The following is a 22,930-nucleotide window of genomic DNA, read 5'->3' as shown; positions in this document are numbered from 1 at the left end:
ATTCTTGATCTCGTCACTGAGGTAAGTGGTAACCGTGCTGAAATTGTGCTATTGCTTGAGATGATGTGAAGTGTTACACAGTTGCATAGCACTAACCCAACAGCTCTGCTAATTTTAGCACTGCTCCCGTCTCACATCGTTTCATTTCAACAACTGCACTCGGTATTTCTAACCATCCCTCCGCCGTATGACCACCGTGACCTTGACAGCGGTGCCGTCCCGAGCGCGGGCCGGTGGCCGGCGGGCCCCGCCCCACCCCACCCCCGTTCGCGCCGCACTGCACTCGGCCTTTGTCGCATAATGGCGCGGTCGATGCGGAGCCGGTTCGCAATGCGGCGCGGCTCGGCGCCAGACGCCGCCCGCCTCCTCCGGCGCCGGCTCGCCAAGTGTCTGCCAGCGCCCCCCGGCTCGTCTCGCGGCGCTCCCGTGCCGCCGAGTTATCGCATCGGCACGAACATTTGAAGTGTATCGTACCGAGTCGTCTTGGCCGACGCGAGGCGATCGACCACCGACAGCGCCGGCGAATGCGCGGTGGAGAATCCCGGAAGCTGTAGTATGGCCGGCTGTTCTGAGATGTCGCTGCAGGTCGGGCCCGGAGCCCACATTCCGCTCCTGGCCGCGCCGTCCGCAGACTGTCGGCACGCTGTGCTGCGCCAGAGACATGGCATCTGTTGGAAGCGCGCCCCGTGCCGTCCAGGCCGGGCCGTCGGCTCGTGGAGTGCAGAGGTGGCTTTGGGCGCCGACCCAGAATCGCGCTCTGGGTTCCTCTGGGCTCGACTGGTCGCATCACTTCGTGTCAGTTTCTCTGGAATCCTGTGTTTTAGTCCTCTGGTTTGGTTCCTCTCCGTTTTCTCCTAACTATGCTATTTCGGAACCTATCTGATCCATTCTAGGTCCTCTCTGGCCCATTTTAAGTCCTCTGATTCTGGTCCATTATGATAGGGGAGAGCGGGGCCAGTTGAAACACGGGGTCAGATGAAACAGGGCTTTATTTTCAACAGTATGCAACATATAGCGTTGCCGACACCACTGCGCATCCGCGCACGACCACTTCCTTTGTCAACGGCGTTTGGGCGGCAAACGGACGGTAATTTTGATTTGACACTTGTTTTTGTGTTTTTGAGGGGCGTTTGGGAGAAATCGTTTTTATGAATATTTTGTGATATCTCATATACCTTTGTTTGCTGAAAGAAGAACTCCTGGCTCCGGAATAACACCTTATTTGGCCCTTAATTCAGCATGATGCCGTCCCTCCAGCTCGTTTGACATGTGCTTTACGGCGCGTGCGAGATGGCGCGGGAGCGAATGGGGTCAATTGAAACGCTTCTCTGAGGGTCAGTTGAAACAGGGCCACAGGCCGTTTCAATGGACCCCGGTGACCTTTGCAATGGTTATTGTTCAGGGGCTGTAAACATTAGGGGAAATAGTCCACCTTTGGAATGAGCTTTTAAACTGAAATAGTAGTTTAATAGAGCTCAATTTTTGACCCCTTTTTCTCCAGCCTTTTGCTTGAAAGCACACTATAGCCTGAGATATTTCTCATTTTCCTCATCCGCCCATTTTACCATAGTCTATGTACTTTATGTCACCTATTATGAGGAACGTTGCACTTTTAGCTTTCCAACGACCTATTGAATGTAGCATTTGGAAAAGTAAACCGGACAAAATATCTCCTTAAGAAAGTGGCCTTAAAGAGGAAAACATACCATTGTTAAGGATAGGTGCAATTGACCCCATGGGCTGGTTCAATTGACCCTCGCATCGGGGTCATTTGAAACGGGCGTAGAGCTGTTTTGTAAGCATGCATTTGGCAGCAAAATATGTTTGAAACATAATTTTACATATTTTAAAATAAAGCCAAAAGAGCATATTTTTTCATGGCATTGTGCATTTTTCGATATGACAACTAGATCTCGCTGTGCATGTCAATATATAAAAAGTGGTTCAACTGGCCCCGCTCTCCCCTACTCTCAAGTCAAGTCTGTCCTTGTGCCGCTGCGTGTTTCCCGGTAGCAAGTGGTTCAGCCGTTCATGTTTCCACCCAGTTCGAGTGGTTCTTTTGTCTCCAGTCGAGTCTCCCGGCACCGATCGGGTCTGACCAATCTTGACGGTATAAACAAAACTTTGGCCATTGCTGGGTGGTCCTGGGGCCTCGATTCGAATCATTATTATTTTAGTGTGGGGATTTTATCATTAGTATTATAATTGTGGATAGTAACATTATTTATTGTTTTTACTTTATCTCATAATAACATTTATAAACATTCCAGATGGACTGACACTCATAAGTAATAAATCTCACGCAAGTAATAAATTTCACGTCATGAGTTACCTATGTCGCTCAGAGTTATAAATACCTCTGCCATTTGACGTAAAATCACTGAGCTGAAAACGTTGAACCTTAGGCCTCCGCATGCGTATGTGGTGTATGTATAGAGGACTACGGTTGAATGCAACATCATAGTTACCTATATGTAGATAATTGGTACAAGGTCAAATCAACTCACATTTTTCACCAATGGCTTGCATAGTCTTGACTGCCACCGGCCTAGTATTCCATCCTCGTAAAGAACAGAAAAGCGAACGCCGAAAACTGTTGCAGTAGGTTTGTGCTCTGCCCGCAGGCATCTCGGCATCGTAAACCATTCTTGGCTGAGTTATTGAGCTCAGCATTGAGTTACTTGCGTAAGCGTTGACCATATTGTTAGAAAGCTGTTCTGATAAATATTGTGATTTTCGTCTTTAGTTGGTTATGCTCGACGATGATGCAACTCTCCTTTTCCATTGGGTCTCGTCTAATCCACATTTGGTTCAGCCTGGGCGTTGAATTGGACTCCTTATAATTAGTGTCACTTGATTCAACTGAAAGCGACACCAACGAGAATCACTCTGCTTAGCCCTTAGTCTGGGTGCGGCCAGGGTGCATACTTCAGGCGACTAGCTGCGCAGGCCGATTAATATCCAGGTCGTCTGAGAGAGCGGTTCGGACCCTTGCCAACGGCCTCTCCAGAAATTAACCCATTTACGCCCTTCGTTGCGTTTTCGCAACGCAAGCAAGCGTCGACGTGATCGAAGCTTGAGAAGTGTGTAAAAGAGACTAACCGATGAGACAAGTTTCAGCGTGTGTAGCATGGTTGTGCGCATGATACTACGCAGTTACAAGTCTGTGCGGCCGGTAAGTTACTGCCTAGAGCTCCCAGAGGGAAGTCGAAGGTTTTGTGAGTGATGACGTCACGAAAACCAAGATAAGTAAGTGAGTAAGTAAGTGCTTAATAATATCGTAATGAAAATTGTGTAAACATATTCTGCAGAGTCCCTACAATAGCGTAGATATGCATTTTGTTAAGAAATAATGCTACAAAAAGGGTTTGTGACTATTTTCAAATATGACTACGGTCGCGTTGCGGGAACGCAACGAAGGGCATATCGGAAAGACAGCGGTGTTGCGAAAACGCAACGATGGGCACATTGGCAGGGTAGCGGAAGTATGAGTATCAACAGTAGACTTCACTCGTGATACGCTGTGGGTTCTCTCTTTCTCTCCCCCATCTTCCTCCCTCTCCACCTCGTTCCCCAACTCTCTCCCCCTCTCTCTCTCTCTCTCTCTCTCTCTCTCTCTCTTTCTCTCTCTTTCTTTCTCTCTCTCTCTCATTTTGTAGCCATGAGGCTGTAGCGGCGGAACATCTTCAATTAAGGGGGGGGGGGAGCACTGCTGACTTTTTGCCCCGGTGCCCCCTCCCCCGCTCCGCCGCCTATGCCATGAGGGACGTATATAGGTATTAGGTATGTTTAGTGCAAGGTGCGTTCGCACGTAAAATGTTGCGACACATTTCATATTTGCTGGCTCAAACAGCCACAAACACTCCTTTCTTTTTCTCTCGCAGATTTTCGGCCTCGGGCTGTTCGTTCACTAAGCAATGTGTTCCCATGCATCTGAAAATCGCATGGTAGGAAAAGGACCCATGCATGAAACGGTCGGCGTGCTAATGGAGCTGAGAGATAATTAGGTCCTTTGGAAATTGGATCTACTATGTACATTGTGCATAAATAATGAATAACGGGGATGTATTCTGGTATCAGGCGACAGATAGGCATCGCCATTCTCTGGATAGAATCTGCTGACTACCAGCATTTACGTTAGAAAAGATAACTGAGGGTCGGCAAATAGTGGGATAGGCCCCCTCTGAGGGTAGCTGAGCCCTTCGGCAGGGGTAATGAGGGCGGACCCATGGGAAAATAATAATTTTTAGGATTCATAACTCGCATAGATTCATAAGCTGCTTGATGTGGAGTATACGCCTCTAATCAGACCATCTAATCAGACCATTTTTAGAGCTAGCAGGATTATTGGAATTAGGGGACACATTTGTCTGACCGGACACGGTCAATCGTAGACTGGAGACTGAGCCCAGCCAGTGGGCAGCCGCCACCCATGACCCACCCCCTTCCCCCCTCCCAAGCACTCACTGCACCCGGCTACATGCGCGCTCCTATGTGAGCTGCCCGATTGCGATATACGTTGCCGGTCCAGCCCGGAACAGGGGGATGAGGCGTGGAGGAGGATTCAACTATCCTGAAGATGGAAAGGACGGATTGACGTCGAATCACCATTCTCTCCTGGCATTGTCTCGAGAAAGAGGTTACACGTGAAGGTCGCTGAGAGTGGGGCCATGAAAATTTTGGATTAGGTGTAAACATGATAAACTGGGAGTCGATTTGTTGTGATGCGCTACGCCTTACGCGGGTAATTTGTTAGAGCCGGATCGGTCCTTTTTTCTTTTTGCTGAGAGTGGGTACGACTAACCTGCAATGGAATTTAACTTTACTCCTAGGAGGGTGGTTAAAAATGATTGCGGATATACGCGCATACGAGAGGCACTGGTTTACTCCCAATCCTCCGTTTAATTGTATTCAGTGTGCACTGTGCAGGGTCTGATAGGTGGAGGTAATGGATCTGTCTAGCTTCCAAAAAGAAAGCATCACCCTGGATACGTGTCGACCACAACTTTAAATGAACAGCAATGGACAACGTAAATGGTTGATAATGACCGTGTTGCCATCTCCCCGTTCGCGAATCATGAAGTTATGCTTCCTCACTGAGGCTCTTAGACGGGTTATAGAGCATGACGGATGTGGGTTCCGCATTTTCAAGCAATAGTTGTCAACAGTTGATTGATGTTTTGTCAAAACATATTAGCATATACGGCAGTTCAGTGTACTTTATGTCCGTCTGATGTGCCCGTCGTTGCGTTTTCGCAACGCTGATGGCGCCCGGTGTGCCCTTCGTTGCGATTTCGCAACGCATGTTTTTTACGTTTTTCTCGAGAAACTTTTGCTGCAGGCAAAAATTATTTTCGATTCCATACAAGGCCCTGGTAGGAGCATAACATATTTTGATTTCGTCGATTTTCATGATGGTCAATATTCCTGGGCATAAATGGGTTAAATAAACAACTCGGCATGGCCTCGATGTTGAGTTGTTAGGTGACTTCTGCTCTGTGCCCGAAACATCTAGGACGTAGGTTAAGTTGTTTTGCATTTTGAATGAGTTGTGAGTCGTTTGACATTTTGGTGGAGGGGATATTAAGTCTTTTGTTGTTGTTGTTGTTGTCTGTTGTTAATGAACTAAGTTCTCGACCACATTTTTTTTTTTTACTGAATGGCATGCAATGAAAATGAGGTTGCGAGTTTGATGGTTAATTTGCAAAATTAGGCTCGGTTGTTATAAATAAGCGTGATAAAAGTATTTAAAAAAGAAATAGAGAACCACCAGTACCAGAGTCGTATTTGGCTCACTCTGACTCAGTAATATCTTCTCGAAATATTCACAAACATCTGATGGACCTCAATCCATTGAAGTACCGACCGAGAAATGTCACTGGACCGCTTTTCACGCCCACGGACTAAATGAAGCGCTATCGCGACCCAGAGACTCCTAGTAGGCCACTGTCCTGACCCACAAACCTTGGCGAACCACCACTCTCCCGACCCATATGCCTTTCTGGGCCACTCTCCGAAACAACAGGCTACGGTGGATCACTGACCTGACCCAAAGACCTTGTGGAATAACTGCCTGCCCCGACCTAAAAACCTTGGTGGACCACTGCCACGACCCACAGACCCTTGGGGCCATCTGTCCCTCCCACAGACCCTGATGGACTCCTGCCCCTCTCACAGACCTTAATTAATGGACCCCAGCCCTCCCACAGACCCTGATAGACACTTGTCCCGACCCACTGACCCTGATGGACCCTTCCTTGTCCCAACAACAGACCCTGATGGACTTCTATCCCAGCCACAGACCCTGATGGACCCATAACCTTCCCACAGACCCTGATGGACCCCTGTCCCTCCCACAGACCATGACCCTTATCCCGACCCACAGACCCTGATGGACCCCTGTTCCAACCCACTGACCCTGATGGTCCCCTGTCCCAACCCACTGACTCTGATGGACCCGTGTCCCAACCCACTGACCCTGATGGTCCCGTGTCCCGACCACAGTTCTGGCCAGCGCCGCGGTCCGGAAGTTGTAAAGCGGCGCGACGGACCGAGGGCGGCCAAGGCAGCCGGCCGGCCACTGGGCCAGGTAGCTGGGCCAGCTCCGCGGGGAGAACCGCCAAGCGCGCAGCCCCGAGCGTCGCCAGCCAAGGTGCCGCGGCGTGGGGCCGCCCGCTCTCTCAGCCTGACACAGAGCCCGGGTACAGAGCCTTATCCCTGCCAAACATGATACTGAGGGTGTGGGGGAAAGTGGTGGTCAATGTGAACAGTATAGACATGGAGAGTGCAGATCGGCACATGCGAAAATGTATGATTCCTTGTCATGCTGAAAACGGCAGTGTTTCGGCAAGATATACATATCATGTATCCCGATTTGGTAGCTCATAGTGCATAATGATTGTTGTGTTCATTAAATAATGAACACGATCAATGACATGTTATTGAAGAACCACCCCTCCGACGCGACTTGGTTGTCAATTCCAGAGGAGCGGCCACAATGGTGGAGGCGGTTGGGGTGCGTCGAGGTCGACCCGCCTCCCTTCTTTATTCGCTATCTGTGGTCCGTATCAGCCGGCTAATTGTGTCCGGCGCTGGCCAGAGGATGTGCCAGGAGCGACGGGCCGCGACCGCCCCCGCCCCCGCCCCCGCCCCCGCCGCCTCCCGCTGTCACCCGCCGCCGCCGCCGACCGCCACCGCCCATCACCGCCAGTTTTGCTGTCAGTCCGCGCTCCTGAGTGACGGCTCACAGTCATGCACCGCCGGCTAAAACGTAAACCTCGCGACCGGATAGGAGCGCGGGGTCCAAATCATGCTCGGCGCATTGGTCTGAGACTGCCTTCGGGTCAAATAGTTAACACTGACGCCCTATTGTGTGGTTCTAAAAATAGAACGAGATCGTTTTAGGACTACGTAGTTCAAGGTCATTTCAAGTTTCAACGTATTTTGAATATGAATGCGATTGACTTTCCGAAAACGTTGGAACTATACGAAATCACTTGTGCTCATAAAAGTAAGTGCAGAGTGAGTATTTGTTTGTCTTTCTGATGTGCATACATATGTGCAGGACATTGCAGTTATTCTGGTTAGCCCATGCAGATTGCAGTTTTTTTTTAAAACAATGGAACAGATTCAGCATATAATCTTGTTTTAGTTCGTTCTTATTGGGGCGGCGCGGAAGTGCGTATCGGAAGGGACGTATGTGTTTGCGCCCTCCCTGGGTGCAGTGTGCCGGTGAGGACACCGAGTGTTATATCCTTGTGCAGCCGCTGAGTGCATGGTGCTGGTGCCTTTATTTGATGTATTGTCCCGGTGTGATGTGGAGCATCAGAACAGCGGTAGCTCTGGGGCTCTACATTGGACCGTATATTTGGTCAGCGGAAAGACCAACCAGGCACATTATCAAACGTCCATGGCTATGACTTTATGGATGTGCACCCTCGTGGGAAATCTAATCCACAAATAGAGCTGGAATGATTGGGAATGATTCATGACACTCCAGGATAGGTGGTATATCGACCCAGAATCTGCCTCCTGGCATGGTCAGCAAGCATTGGAAAAGGTGACATCTTCAAAAACAGAACCACGAGTGGGAGGCTGGCATAACTAAAGCTCATTTGTGCTTTTGGCAGCGATTTTTTTCGTCATGCCAGGGAGCTAATAACCAGACATGGGCACGGATCCCAGACGACCAAACACGAAAATCAAGATGGCCACTAGATTAGTGGACTTTAAGCATGGAATTATGGTGGAAAACATGGCTAATAGATGCCTCTCAACGAACTAACTATTTTGCATTCCCTCAGAGTTCACAGTTTTGAGAAAATCCCTCAAGATCCATCTCGGATCCATGGCCACGAATCATGGATCCGAGATGGATTTTGAGGGATTTTCTCAGAACTGTTAACCCTGAAGGAATGCAAAATAGTTGGTTCATTGAGAGGCTTCTATGAGCCATGTTTTCCACCATAATTTCATGCTTGAAGACCGTCAATCTAATGGCCATCTCGATTTCCGTGATTATTATTACATAGACGTATTGATATAAATGGGAAAGGCAATGGGAACGTGTTGTTTTTATATTAAAATTGGTTACACATGTGTTTCGGGAATAATCCCTTGGTCACACCATATAAAAATAACTACCTATATCGAAATACAATCGAGGTCGAACGGGGTCGAATGGGGACGTTCACAGACACTCACAGATTAGCAATTCTATACATGACTGAAAACGTTACACTGCTTTTCGCCCGGAACCCCTACTTCCTGAAATCATTTTTCAAAATTAATTGAGCAGTGTGCTTGCTGAGTTTTACTTTACCCGAATTCCCATTGAAATTACTAATCGTAGAAATAAACGCTGCTTCCACCGCCTGTCGGTTACGCTTATTTAATCCCACGCATAGGTTTGACATCGCCGACCAGTTTGGCAAATGCCCCGCGTCATCCACATGCTGCACTATGGCGTTAGATTCTTGGTGATTCCGCAAATCTCTTTTGTGTTCCTCTACCCGTTTAGCTGCACCCCTGTATGTTTCCCCTATGTAGCTTTTTTCACAAACGCCACATGGAATTTTATAAACCACACTGTTTTGGTTGCTTGCTTTCTTCTTGCGCCGTAAAATATCCTTAATTGTTGAACCCGATGGAGATGTAATGTTTAAGGCTCCCCTGGTAAAGCTTGTGATCACTTCAGATTATTCTGACAGAGGTACTGATATATATTCCTTTCTTTTCGTGGCATTTGAATTGGAGGATCTTGAGCGGATCTTTATAGCTTTCTTTTCTAGCTGAAGGAGAAGACCCAAAGGGTAGCTGAGTTTGGTAAAAGTTGTCCTAATGTACTCTAGCTCGTTCTGTAAATATTCCTTTGAACAGATGCGAAACGCTCTGAGATAAAATCCCAAAACGACTCCAGTCTTCGTTCTTTGACTGTGCGACGAATAAAAATGGATAAAGTCATTCTTGTTGGTCGGTTTCCGGTATACGGAAAACATCAGTCTTGATTCTCGGTTCCAAATCAGTGTGTCTAGGAAAGGGAGCTTGCCATCTTGTTCCTGTTCGCAGGTGAACTGTATTTTCGGGTGCACGTCGTTGAGCTTTCGAAGAACACTGTCTAAATCTTGTTGCTTGTTCACTATAACCAGAATGTCATCCACGTACCTTAGCCATGTGGTGCTTTGACCGACGATGTTCAGAAAATGATCCGTTTCTAACGTTTCCATGAAGATACACGCGAGCACAGGACTAAGAGGGGAGCCCATCGCCAGACCGTCTATTTGTTTGTATTCATTGCCTTCAAATTCCAGGGCGCCAAACTCAACGCAAAGTCGGACTAGGCGAATGAAGTCCGCTTTCGGCACTGGCAGTGCAATGTCCTGGTTATCGTCCAGTGCTCGTCTTACTGCTTCCATGGCATCTTGTAAGGGGACATTTGTGAAAAGCGATTTCACATCAAAACTTGCTAGTTTTTTGTCATTCATTCTTTCATCCTTTATTCTGTTCAGCAAGTCACCAGAGTTTCGAAGGTGGGTTCCGCTTGTTTTTCCCAAAAGGTCCGATAGCGGCTTAGCAAGCTTTTTGGCCAGCTGATGCGGCGCGCTTCCCACACCCGAGGTTATAGGGCGCATTGGGTTCCCCGACTTATGTGTTTTTGGAAGGCCATACATACTTGGGGTGATACTGAAGCTTCTTACCCTCTGTGGAGCCGTTCAGAATCTTCCTCACTTTTTGATTGAAGCGCTTGGCGTCCTTCTCTGCGCTGCCCTTGGGTACTTCCTTGTAGGTAGAAGTGTCGCTCAGTAAATCGGACATTTTAGTCTTGTAGTTATCATAGTCCATTAATACTACTCCAGCTCCCTTATCTGCCGTGGTCACAATTATGCTTTCGTCTTTAGCAAGATCTTTGAGTGCGCTTAGATACCGTCGAGGCATAGAAGAGTTCGTGTGCTTGGAGAATGCTGCGCAGCTGGTCGTAAGCCCTTGGATAAAGCCCTTGTCGATATCAGTATCGTTGTATCTATAGTTTTTCATAACTGTTTCTACCAGAGGCTGCTTATTAGATCCCACCGCGAACTTCAGACCTAGCGACAAGACTTCAGTTTCAGTTTCAGAGAGAGCTCTGCTCGACAAGTTTGTTATCAAATCACGGTTTCCCACATTCTTCCAAGCGCTCTCTTCACAGAGCTGGGTCACCAACGCCTGAAGATGCGCACGATGATCCACAGCTTGTTGTTGAAGAATCTCAACCATATGATGAGGCAGCTGAATACCACCCAGTCTGCTCTGCAAAACGTTACGGTGGTCACGAAGGCTACGTACCGCGTCTTCCAAGTACGCTCTAGCACTTTCTGGAAATGGGTGCGCATTTCTCTTCAGCTGTTTTGGAGCTGATCGTGGTAGAACTTGTTCTTGTAGGCAGTCTAATTGTAGCGGCCCCACGTCCTCTTGACTAACGCGATGAACGTACTACATGTATTTCAACGGTTTCTGTCGGACAAACAAAATCATGACAATACAAAAGACGACAAACAAATAAAACTTAAATTCAGACGCAATTTCGAACAAACACAAGCTTACACATACACATAAGCCATCAGGTCACCTAATGTAACAGAAATAACAACATAAAATAACGCAAACAACTACTCACCAAGAATATCATACAGACGCGGGTCGCTTTGTCTCAAATCGCTTCTTCGTATCGTTTTCGTTGTTCGTTTCGGTCACAGGTGTTTGTTTTGACGTCGTAGCACGTTTTACAGAGACAAATAACGTAAATAAACTTAACCAAAACGTAGCATACAATTTTCCAAATAAATAACTTAAGTCCTTACCGATCCATTCTAAGGGTCTACAAATTTAATCCACCACAAACCAAATAAAATTAGTGAAGAGCAAAATCGCGAGCTCGGCAGCATGTGCCGGTTATCGACAAAGATCCTCGCCGATAACACCCTCCCCTTTGTATCGTCGCAGCGATACAACATGCCCATGTGTACAACCGTATATCTAAATTGTCAATCCGCATCTGACAATTTCTGACAATGTAACTAGACATCATGGGCAATGTGTCTGCGGATCAGTCCTACGATGTTTCGTCTTCTGATAGTAGTTTCACCAACTTTTGGATAGGTCTCGTCAACTGTGTCCCGCGACAGAGAATCGTAACCGATCTTACCAGACCGTCTAGACTCGTTTTTACCGTCTGCACTCTTCCTATGGGCCACTGCCCTCTTGGTACTGCTGTGTCAACTAGGAGTACAACGTCTCCCTCTTTCAGATTCCCTCTACTTCGAGTCCATGCTCTCGGACGGCTCTGCAACAGTGGCAGGTATTCGGTTCGCCACCTCTTCCAGAAAAGTTCTGTCATATATCTGGCCTGTTTCCATCTTCTTATGCTGATATTATCAGTTTCTTGCCAAATTCCAGCTTGCAGATCTCCCCCTGGTGCAAGCAACAGTAAATGGTTGGGAGTGAGCGGTTCAGCATCCGTGGGGTCCATCGTTAAAGGAGTCAATGGACGGCTGTTGATAATACTTTCCGCTTCGCATAAGAAAGTTCTTAGCGTCTCGTCCGTAAGCAACTGCGATGAGAGCAAGGATTCGAGGACTCTTCTCGTGGACCTTATCATTCTCTCCCACACCCCTCCGTGATGTGAGGCACCTGGAGTGTTGAAAATCCACTCGATTCCTCGTTTTGCTAGTGTGTTATAGATTGCGTCTGAAGAGTGCAGTTTTCTCCATTCCCTTTTCAATTCGTTATTTGTTCCGACAAAATTTGTGCCGTTGTCGGACCGAATCACCTGCACATTGCCTCTACGGGAAATGAATCTTTTTAAGGCACAAATAAATGAATCTGTCGAGAGATTGTCAGCCATCTCAAGATGGACGGCGCGAATTGCTAAACAAGTAAAAATGATGCCATATCTTTTTTCTTGTCCTCTTCCACGTTTGACGAAGAATGGTCCAAAACAATCGACACCAGTACTTGTAAATGGAGGTTGCAACGCCTGAACCCTATCGATAGGCAAATCGGCCATTTTCTGATTCTCTGGCTGACTAAATCTTCTTCGACAGTGAAGACAGTTACTCAAAACCTTTCTCACAGCTTTATTTCCATGTATAATCCAAAACTTTTGTCTCACTGTGGTAAGAACGTGGGACAGTCCTTGATGCCCCAATTGCTCATGTACATCCTGAATGACCATGGTGGCATATCGAGAACTTGCGGGGAGGATGATAGGATGTTTCGCCGTTTCTGGTAGCAAGGCACGTTCGAGTCGCCCACCAACCACGACGAAGCCATCTTGTAATATTGGATTAAGTTTCTGCAAGGAACTAGATAGTTGAACAGGTCTGCCAGCTGCCAAATGTTTCCTTTCCGATGCATAGCTTGCCATTTGTTCATGAATCACTATCTCTCGCTCCCCAGCTTCCATCTCCTCGATGCTCAAATTTCTTCTCGTAGCTCTAGGCGCTTCCTTACATAATAGTCTGTGACGAACTCTCAATAGCCAAGCTATTGCTCTAACCACTTTCCATCTGCTGCTGTAATAACTAAGAAGTGTTTCTACGGGATGTACGTCCAGCACGGTAATGACGTTTGTGCAGTTCGCTCTCAGATCAGTATTCGGAAGCTGTTCCTTTTTGCGCTCTCTTTTCACTTCAATGTCTTCTGTTATGTCCCCCAAATTATTGGGCGTCAAAGGCCATTCGTGGCTTTCTTTCCACAGAAATTCGGGGCCGGAGAACCACTCCTGGTTCTTACTGATGTCTTTCCCACTTGCTCCACGTGAAGCAATGTCTGCAGGATTCAGGGAACTTTGAACATACTTCCACTGGTTCGGCGAAGAGCCTTCCCTTATGACTGCTAGTCGGTTTGCAACAAACGTGTGAAAACGTGTCTTCTCGTTTCGAATATAACGCAAAACTGTGGTACTATCGGTCCAAAACCATGACTCAATTTTGGTTTGGAACGCGCTTTGAATCATAGCGTTCACTTTCACAGCCAAAGTTGCTGCGGCTAGCTCTATCCTTGGGATAGTCGTCCCTTTCAACGGTGCCAATCGTGACCGCCCGAATACAAAACCACAGTGAATATCACCTGCTTCGTTGACAACTCTGAAATAAGAGACAGTTCCGTAGGCGCGTTCACTACCGTCAGAAAAATGATGGAGCTGGCAAAATGCGTTCCTGAAAGACCGTGGCCTCAGACACCTAGGAACGGAAATGTTGTTCAAGACCAGAAGATCGTTTAGCCATTGTTCCCACTGCTTCTGATATGGCTTTGGAATGCATTCATCCCAGCCGACTTTGATTCTGCACAGGTCTCGCAATAGATGTCTTGCGATTAAAACGTAAGGGGAAATCAAACCAAACGGATCATACACTGAGCCTACGATTGCGAGAATACCGCGTTTGGACATGGGCCTTTCTTTTATGGCCGCCGAAAAACTAAAACTGTCAGTGTCTAGAGACCATTTTACTCCAAGAGCCTTCCGTGCAAGACCCCTTTCCTGATCAAATTCAATGCAACAATTGCTCTTGTCATTGTCCAAATGAGGAGAGAGCGCGCTGCAATTACTGACAAACTTTGTTAAGTTGAAGCCTCCTCGTGAGCATAATTCTATCAGCTCTTGACCGATCCTGATTCCATCGTCACCTGTTTCAACCGACTTAAGGCAGTCGTCAACGTAAAAGTTGTATAGAATGGTCTCCACAGTATCTGCGCTGAAGTGTGATCCGTGGTCAGTGGCGGCCCTTCGCAAGGCGTAATTGGCGCACGCCGGTGATGATGTGGCTCCGAAAGGATGTACAGTAAATCTGTATTCAGCTGGCTGATCAGTCAAGTCGCCACCAGTCCACCAGAGAAACCGTAAAAAGTCTCTGTCGCGATCGGGTACTCGTACTTGATGGAACATGGCTTCTATGTCCGCCGTAAAGCATACAGGAGCCCATCGAAACCGTAATAGTACGTCGATAAGGGAATTGGTTAAGTCGGGTCCCTGTAGCAATGCGTCGTTCAAGGACGTGCCTTTGTAGCTAGCTGCCGCGTCGAAAACGATACGAACTTTATGTGGTTTTTGCGGATGATACACCCCATGGTGTGGGAGATACCATTTCTTCCCACCTTTAGTCATTGAATCGAGCTCGGGTGCCCTTTCTATGTAACCCTTGGAGAGCATATCTGTCATAGTCGCCGTGTAGTGCTCTCTTAATCGGTTATCTTTCATAAGTTTCCTTTTGAGTCCCTCAAGTCTTCTTATTGCCAACTCCAGATTATTTGGGAGCTCGGGATTCGCCTGGCAGAATGGCAAGGCTATCTCGTAATGACCATCAGCACTCACTCTACAACTTTCTTGAACCATTGCCATCCATCTTCGATCTTCATGTGACATCCCCTTTGCGACGGAAAAATTTTTCTCTGGAAATTCTTGTTCATACATATTTTGTAAGGTCTCATCGAGCCCGTGATGGAACGCCGCGGCGCGTGTTCCATTCGCGTGTATTACGTTCGCTCTGAGGTCTCTGACAGGTCCGTTGATGACCCACCCCAGCTTGGTTCGTATGGCGTAAGGACCGTTCATTTGACTATGACGCACCTCCCACGGTTCCATAGCCTGCGGGACGTTGTTCCCAATCATTAACTCTATTCCAGCATTGATGCGGGGCATATCAATATCACTGAGGTACGGAAACTTACTGATGTCATGATATGTTGGAATATCGTCCTCCGATACAGGTATGTAACTAAGGGTGAAGATTGACGGAAGTGGAATATGCTCGTTCTCATCCAGGTCACTTAACATAAGTCCGTCGATCCTCTTGCTCAGCAATGTTTTCTTATGTGAATGAACAGTTGTGAGCTTCAATGTGATGGGCTTTGTGTCGGAAACGTGTAGTCTTTTGCAGAGTGATTCAGTACAGAATGAAGCCGAGCTGCCATTGTCTAGGAATGCATAAGTTTCCACACAGTGTCCAGTCCTGGTCCTTACTTTAACCGGTACAATCGCCATTCCACACGATGCTAAAGACGCCTCATTGTTAATATCAACTCTAGCGTTTTTTATGGCTTCATACGTCGTCGTTCTTCGTGTGCTCTGTACCTCGCCTGGGGGCGAATGTAAGGCGGTAGCATGCTTCCCTTTACATTCGCGACATACACTACGATTTGTACAGCTTTTTGCTACGTGACCTTGGACCAGGCATCCGAAGCAAAGCGAATTGTTTCGGATAAACTCCCTTTTCACCTCCATTGGATTTTGGACGAAATGGGCGCATTCATCGAGAGGATGCATCGCTTTACACCACAGGCAAGGCACTGGCTGACCGCCGTGGTTAGCTGGACCAATATGAGCAGCAAGGCTGTAACGGTTCGCTGGTCCACTTCTTTGCCCTTCCGGCTTGCCTCTGGTGGCGGGGAACAGGTGGCGACCGAACAAAGGGTTTGTCGCAATCCTGGCTTCTCTTTCCACAAAATCTACTAAATCTTTAAAGGTGACTATTCTGTTCTTGTGTTCACGAACATCTTCAGCAAGCCGACGCCAACGGTCCTGAATGGTCGGCGGAAATTTTTCCAAAATTTTACGTATTGTTTTAGGGTGATCCAATTCCGAGGTTTCTGTAACCATGCCCGCCATGGAATTGTAGCAGGTGCGAAGAGCGATAGAAAAGTCATCCATGGCGTCTATTTCGTCCACCTTGATTGCTGGCCAGTTCAAGATTCTATCGACTGATCGTGCTGCAATTTTATACTGATTTCCATATCTTGCCTCGAGCAAACGTCTGGCTTCTTTGTATCCCTTGTCTTCAGGCATATGGAGACAGCCTCTAACAACCTCTCGAGGCTGGCCTGTTGTATATTGCTCCAAATAGTATAGTTTCTCGTCATCGCTTTGAACTTTATTGCAGATGAGGTGCTCGAAAGCGCGTATAAAAGATCGATAATATGCCACTTCCCCATCAAACTTTTCTATTTCCACTCGCGGAATGGTGCTTCTTTCAGTTAATCCCAACATTTGCGTGAATAGGTCAGGGGGTACAGTGGTTAGGTCATATGCCTGGGCTGTTGCTTCACTGCAAAAACTTGTCTGCTTGTGTGCTGGTGATTCAGTTTTAGTAGCAGTCAGACAATACCTGCCCTCAACATCAGTGTTCTGCCCCCTCGAGACCATGCCCTCGACACCTACACAATCTTCACTCATACTAGCTGCCGTAGCTTTATTCTCTCTGAAAAGTGTAGGACGAATTTCCCTTTGCGCCTCCTGCTTAGTAATTGATGGATTGACAGCTGTACTATTTTCGAGGTGAACCTGGAATTTTTCAAATTCTTTCTCTCGCGCTGCAGAATCCAATATTTGCATCTGCAGGTCGAGTTTCTCTTGTTGTAATTCTAGTTCGAGCTCCCGCTGTCTAGCTAACCTTGTTTCCTCTGTTAATCTCTGCTTCTCAGCAAGAAGCATCATTCTGGCTTCTAAACCCGCTCTTTTCGCAGCCTCGTTGGCTTGCTTGATAAACAGTGATTCCGATATGCAAGAGCCAGATTGCGCAGAGTGAACAGAGCTAGATAAAGATTCGGTAGATCGGTCCGCTTTTCTTATAGAGTTCGTGGAATACTGTAGTGAATTTGTCGATCTCGGCTTAGTGGAATCGTCGTCGGTGTCTGCCTCGGCCATAGCTGTCCGTAACCGGTGCAGAAGCGTCTTTTTGGTACCCCTTTGACTCAAACCTCTCTGACGCAACTGCTCACGCAATTCCGAAACTCTCAAATTGTCCATGATGCTTAGTCACAGTTCAGTTACACGAGACAGAGTGGGGTCGCTCCGTGGTGAACGCACCAAGCTTCACCTGCTAAATTTACCTGAATATATAAGCTCAAAACAGACGTTTCGCGATGAAAAACATTAGAACATAGATGTCTTGCTTTGCTCACTTAATCCAAGTACAAGTAACAACATAGCACGGGCATAATCACGTTTACTGCTAGTCTCTCAGACGATCTTAGTTCATGTGTCCGGATTTTCTGAGGTCACAATGTCGAAGTTTGAACTGCAGCTGCAGCAGCTCGTCACTTACTGTGGGTAGACGTCTGTCCAAACCGGCCGCGTGACGGTAGAGAGGATTTATCCTGATATGCTGCAGTCGGGGACAGATATTCTTGAAACTGTAGCGGCCCCACGTCCTCTTGACTAACGCGATGAACGTACTACATGTATTTCAACGGTTTCTGTCGGACAAACAAAATCATGACAATACAAAAGACGACAAACAAATAAAACTTAAATTCAGACGCAATTTCGAACAAACACAAGCTTACACATACACATAAGCCATCAGGTCACCTAATGTAACAGAAATAACAACATAAAATAACGCAAACAACTACTCACCAAGAATATCATACAGACGCGGGTCGCTTTGTCTCAAATCGCTTCTTCGTATCGTTTTCGTTGTTCGTTTCGGTCACAGGTGTTTGTTTTGACGTCGTAGCACGTTTTACAGAGACAAATAACGTAAATAAACTTAACCAAAACGTAGCATACAATTTTCCAAATAAATAACTTAAGTCCTTACCGATCCATTCTAAGGGTCTACAAATTTAATCCACCACAAACCAAATAAAATTAGTGAAGAGCAAAATCGCGAGCTCGGCAGCATGTGCCGGTTATCGACAAAGATCCTCGCCGATAACACTAATAGAAAAGCTAATCTGTTCTGTGCATCACCCCAAGTATGTATGGCCTTCCAAAAACACATAAGTCGGGGAACCCAATGCGCCCTATAACCTCGGGTGTGGGAAGCGCGCCGCATCAGCTGGCCAAAAAGCTTGCTAAGCCGCTATCGGACCTTTTGGGAAAAACAAGCGGAACCCACCTTCGAAACTCTGGTGACTTGCTGAACAGAATAAAGGATGAAAGAATGAATGACAAAAAACTAGCAAGTTTTGATGTGAAATCGCTTTTCACAAATGTCCCCTTACAAGATGCCATGGAAGCAGTAAGACGAGCACTGGACGATAACCAGGACATTGCACTGCCAGTGCCGAAAGCGGACTTCATTCGCCTAGTCCGACTTTGCGTTGAGTTTGGCGCCCTGGAATTTGAAGGCAATGAATACAAACAAATAGACGGTCTGGCGATGGGCTCCCCTCTTAGTCCTGTGCTCGCGTGTATCTTCATGGAAACGTTAGAAACGGATCATTTTCTGAACATCGTCGGTCAAAGCACCACATGGCTAAGGTACGTGGATGACATTCTGGTTATAGTGAACAAGCAACAAGATTTAGACAGTGTTCTTCGAAAGCTCAACGACGTGCACCCGAAAATACAGTTCACCTGCGAACAGGAACAAGATGGCAAGCTCCCTTTCCTAGACACACTGATTTGGAACCGAGAATCAAGACTGATGTTTTCCGTATACCGGAAACCGACCAACAAGAATGACTTTATCCATTTTTATTCGTCGCACAGTCAAAGAACGAAGACTGGAGTCGTTTTGGGATTTTATCTCAGAGCGTTTCGCATCTGTTCAAAGGAATATTTACAGAACGAGCTAGAGTACATTAGGACAACTTTTACCAAACTCAGCTACCCTTTGGGTCTTCTCCTTCAGCTAGAAAAGAAAGCTATAAAGATCCGCTCAAGATCCTCCAATTCAAATGCCACGAAAAGAAAGGAATATATATCAGTACCTCTGTCAGAACAATCTGAAGTGATCACAAGCTTTACCAGGGGAGCCTTAAACATTACATCTCCATCGGGTTCAACAATTAAGGATATTTTACGGCGCAAGAAGAAAGCAAGCAACCAAAACAGTGTGGTTTATAAAATTCCATGTGGCGTTTGTGAAAAAAAGCTACATAGGGGAAACATACAGGGGTGCAGCTAAACGGGTAGAGGAACACAAAAGAGATTTGCGGAATCACCAAGAATCTAACGCCATAGTGCAGCATGTGGATGACGCGGGGCATTTGCCAAACTGGTCGGCGATGTCAAACCTATGCGTGGGATTAAATAAGCGTAACCGACAGGCGGTGGAAGCAGCGTTTATTTCTACGATTAGTAATTTCAATGGGAATTCGGGTAAAGTAAAACTCAGCAAGCACACTGCTCAATTAATTTTGAAAAATGATTTCAGGAAGTAGGGGTTCCGGGCGAAAAGCAGTGTAACGTTTTCAGTCATGTATAGAATTGCTAATCTGTGAGTGTCTGTGAACGTCCCCATTCGACCCCGTTCGACCTCGATTGTATTTCGATATAGGTAGTTATTTTTATATGGTGTGACCAAGGGATTATTCCCGAAACACATGTGTAACCAATTTTAATATAAAAACAACACGTTCCCATTGCCTTTCCCATTTATATCATTTCCGTGATTGGTTGTCTGGGATCCGTGCACATGTCTGCTAATAACCATCCTTTGATTTGATTTAATTGATTCACACCACGGGGAGGCTACGAGCCTGTCGCTCGTTGAAAGGGAGCATTTGTGAAAAAAAAAACATTTTGACCACAGTTCATCATAAAATTCAAGAAAAATCATCAGGGACAGGATGTTTTACGCTTCTCAGCATAATTATTTCGAGACTCGCTAGCTGCCATGAGTCTCGTAGAATGTCGACTTCACTTTTCATGAGCTTCGAAACTCTATGTGTTGTTGACATATTTTCCACTGTATAGTTATTCATTTAGATTAATGGAATGACAGAACAACTCAGAAAAGTAATGCAGTAAAGCCACCCACAACATTAGTACAAACTGTGATTGTCCTAGTCTGCCTACACTTTGCAAGATAAGAGACCTTTCAGTATTACGCGCTGTTTCTTGACACGCGTTTGTAATGTACTACTAAGGCATATGAATAATTATTTCTTTTTTGTCATGCTCAGTGGTTGGATGCTAACCACAAAAATGCGAAACATTCATTATTGTTGGCATTAGTTCTTTTATTTTGTTTCAAAATTTTACAACAAAGAAAGACAAAACTGAAATGTTTTCTGTTTATACAGTCTCTCAAAGGCGACGTTATGCGTTGACAGCGAAGAATATGCCAACATCTACAACATCAATGAGCATATACATACAATCTACAACGCTTGCACATGAGAGGAATCGTCTTCCCCTATGTAGGTGCACTGTGTTGGAATGTTGCATACTTCTACTTATTGCATGCAAATATGCATCATTCGTCCCGAGAGCGATAATTGATAAACAGTACTTGTCCCCCTCACCCCCCACACACATACTGCTTCCCTGCTATGGGTTCTCGGTCGCCGTTTTCTCTGCTCTCCTTCTTTCACCGCTGATTTCTTTTATTCTGTTCCGACCGTAAACTGCTGGGCTGGCCACTTTTCCAGCCCGATTACCGACTGTGGTGCCCCGTGGCATTTTAGCTGTCGGCCGACAGCCGCCCGGCGGCCTCCAACGGAGCAGCTCGGAGCGCCCGAGGCGGTCTGCTCGGTCGGTCAGAGCTCGGCGCTGCGCTCTGCCTCCGAGGGTCTTACCAGACTCTCCCCGGCCACACAGCCGGGTGGTCTGTTCCACTGCGGCCGCTGGTCGGTCGTCTCCCTGACCCTCTCCCCACCCTCTCCCCACCAGCACACCACCAGTCGCCAGTCCTGAGATCGGACGCGCGCCGCCCGGCCGTTCCGCTGCCGCCGCCACCTCGGACAGTGGGCCATTTTTACCGGCTGGTAGCGTCGTGTCGCCAGCGACACAGCCACAGGCTTCGACCGTGGCTGGCGCGGCGTGTGTCTGGCAGCCGTACGGCCGGCCGGCTCCGAGTGACTGTCCACTCTGCCGCACTGCCCAGCGGTGGCTTTGGCGACGTTAAAATTGTTATAGTGACAATGAAATTGCGTTTGTTGAGAGTATGACTTTTGTTGAAGGTTGATAAGAGCAAAGAATTTCAATAACTAATTAGCTGCTTTATTTCAAAGTGTTAATTCAGATGTACTCGTATTATGATATACTTCTTATAACAGAGGTAGTGGGCCCAAGGTTTCAACCCATCGCTCCTAATCTAATTGTTCTCCCCTCGGGGACATATTGGCGCGTTTCCGCAGCATTTATCCCTGTAGAGCATCACCTCAAACAATAAACCTATCGTCGTGCGCGGTCATCACCGAATGATGTCAGCAAAATACCGACACGTGAGCGGATGGCCCGCGGCAGTCCGGCGGTGTTGGAAGGCGCGCCGCCGGTCAGGGAGCTCTTCATTGAAAGCCCGGTTTATTATTGGGGATCAGCTGGGGATCTTGGTCGGAGAGCGGAATACAAACGACCACCATTAGTGGACGGCTCGGTTGGTGGCTGGACCGCTGCGGCCGGCGGTCAGCCGAGAGCCAAACACCCGACCCAGCGCTGTGCATCAAGCGAGGCGCTTCCTGGTTCAGACGCCAGTGCGAGCAGAGAGGTTCTTAAGGGGCCGTGGGAGCTAAAGAGGTCGCATTGAATGAAGCGCAAAATGAACGAACCTAGGCGATCGCAAGCGTCTGCGGCAAGTGAGGCAGTTTGTTACTTCATTCGTTGCAGCTCAGGCGACCACAATTCACGCATCGGCTCACTCGAGCGGTGTGGGGTGACACGGGAATGTAACGCTGCTTGAAGTGGACCGCGGTGACTATAGCGATACATTCATACTGGCGTGAAATGGTCATTTTCACATACTAGGGTACTTCAGGGTGTTTTAAAATGGCGTTTCTGTGGGGTACTCATGTGTGTGAAATGGCCGGAAGGAGCAGTGATTTCTTACTCATGATTTAGCCCCTCATAACGAGGCTGCGAGTTATGAACTTTGGCGCGGAGTCTTTCGTGGGCTCAATACGTCCCTTGGCTACAGTCCGCTGTCGACTGTACTAATCCGGTGTGAAGGTCGCCGGCGGTGACGGGCTTGTAGCAGCTTGCTCAAGCTGGCGGAAGCACGTTAATCCTTCTGCAAACTTTAACTAGCCCGACTCTAGCCCTGTGGCGACCGACGCGTGTCGGTGCCGACGCCCTGTCGACGGCCGGACCTTGATCACCTGACGGCTATTTCTGCCACGAGGCCACTTCTCTCCGCCCTGAGAGTGGGCCGGTGGTGGCCGAGCAGCTGGTCCGTCTCGCCGCGGCCGCTCGCCGTCGGCCTCCCGCCGAGATCGGCGGCGCCGTGACGCTCGCCGCGCTGACGTCTCTGTCGGTGGCCGGCCGAGCGGCGTCACCGACCACCGACGCAATGTCGCCGATGCCGACGCCACAGCGCTCTTGGCGTGCGTCTGATGGCCGGTCGGGCCGGGCGCGCCGCGCCGCGCCCCGGTTGCACTGGCGCGAGGTCGGCGCGGCGGCGGCGGCGGTGCCGCGCTATTTCCGTCAGCGCCAGCCACCGCCGACTGCCACTCGCCACCACCGCCGCCGCGGCCGCCGCGCCGCCGCTTTTGTTATGCTAGTTTTTCG

The 22,930-nt window shown here is 47.8% G+C and overlaps 1 protein-coding gene across 2 annotated transcripts; it reads right to left on the bottom strand.

Annotated features, from left to right (window-relative positions):
* Nucleotides 1-8,560: 8,560 nt before the first annotated feature.
* On the bottom strand, nt 8,561-18,187 carry LOC122390183. 2 transcript variants are annotated; one of them, XR_006258104.1, is made up of 3 exons: nt 17,891-18,187; nt 11,153-17,727; nt 8,561-10,989 (listed from the first exon to the last, which is right to left on the bottom strand). XR_006258104.1 is itself a non-coding variant. In XM_043382885.1 (2 exons), the coding sequence occupies exon 2, from the start codon at nt 10,167-10,169 to the stop codon at nt 9,198-9,200; it is 972 nt and encodes a 323-aa protein (XP_043238820.1). In that variant the 5' UTR covers nt 10,170-10,989; nt 11,153-14,338; the 3' UTR covers nt 8,561-9,197. The 2 variants fall into 2 exon arrangements, 1 of the variants encoding a protein (XP_043238820.1); XM_043382885.1 differs by lacking the exon at nt 17,891-18,187 and having other exon boundaries at nt 11,153-14,338.
* Nucleotides 18,188-22,930: the final 4,743 nt, after the last annotated feature.

The sequence above is a fragment of the Amphibalanus amphitrite genome, unplaced genomic scaffold (assembly GCF_019059575.1).
Source record: "Amphibalanus amphitrite isolate SeventyFive unplaced genomic scaffold, NRLGWU_Aamphi_draft 000385F_arrow, whole genome shotgun sequence".
NCBI classification, from domain to species: Eukaryota; Metazoa; Arthropoda; class Thecostraca; order Balanomorpha; family Balanidae; genus Amphibalanus; species Amphibalanus amphitrite.
This window is presented reverse-complemented; position numbering and strand designations above follow the sequence as displayed.

Coding starts and splice junctions, on each gene's coding strand:
- LOC122390183 (XM_043382885.1), bottom strand. CDS start 10,169: ATGTATGGCCTTCCAAAAACACATAAGTCGGGGAACCCAATGCGCCCT.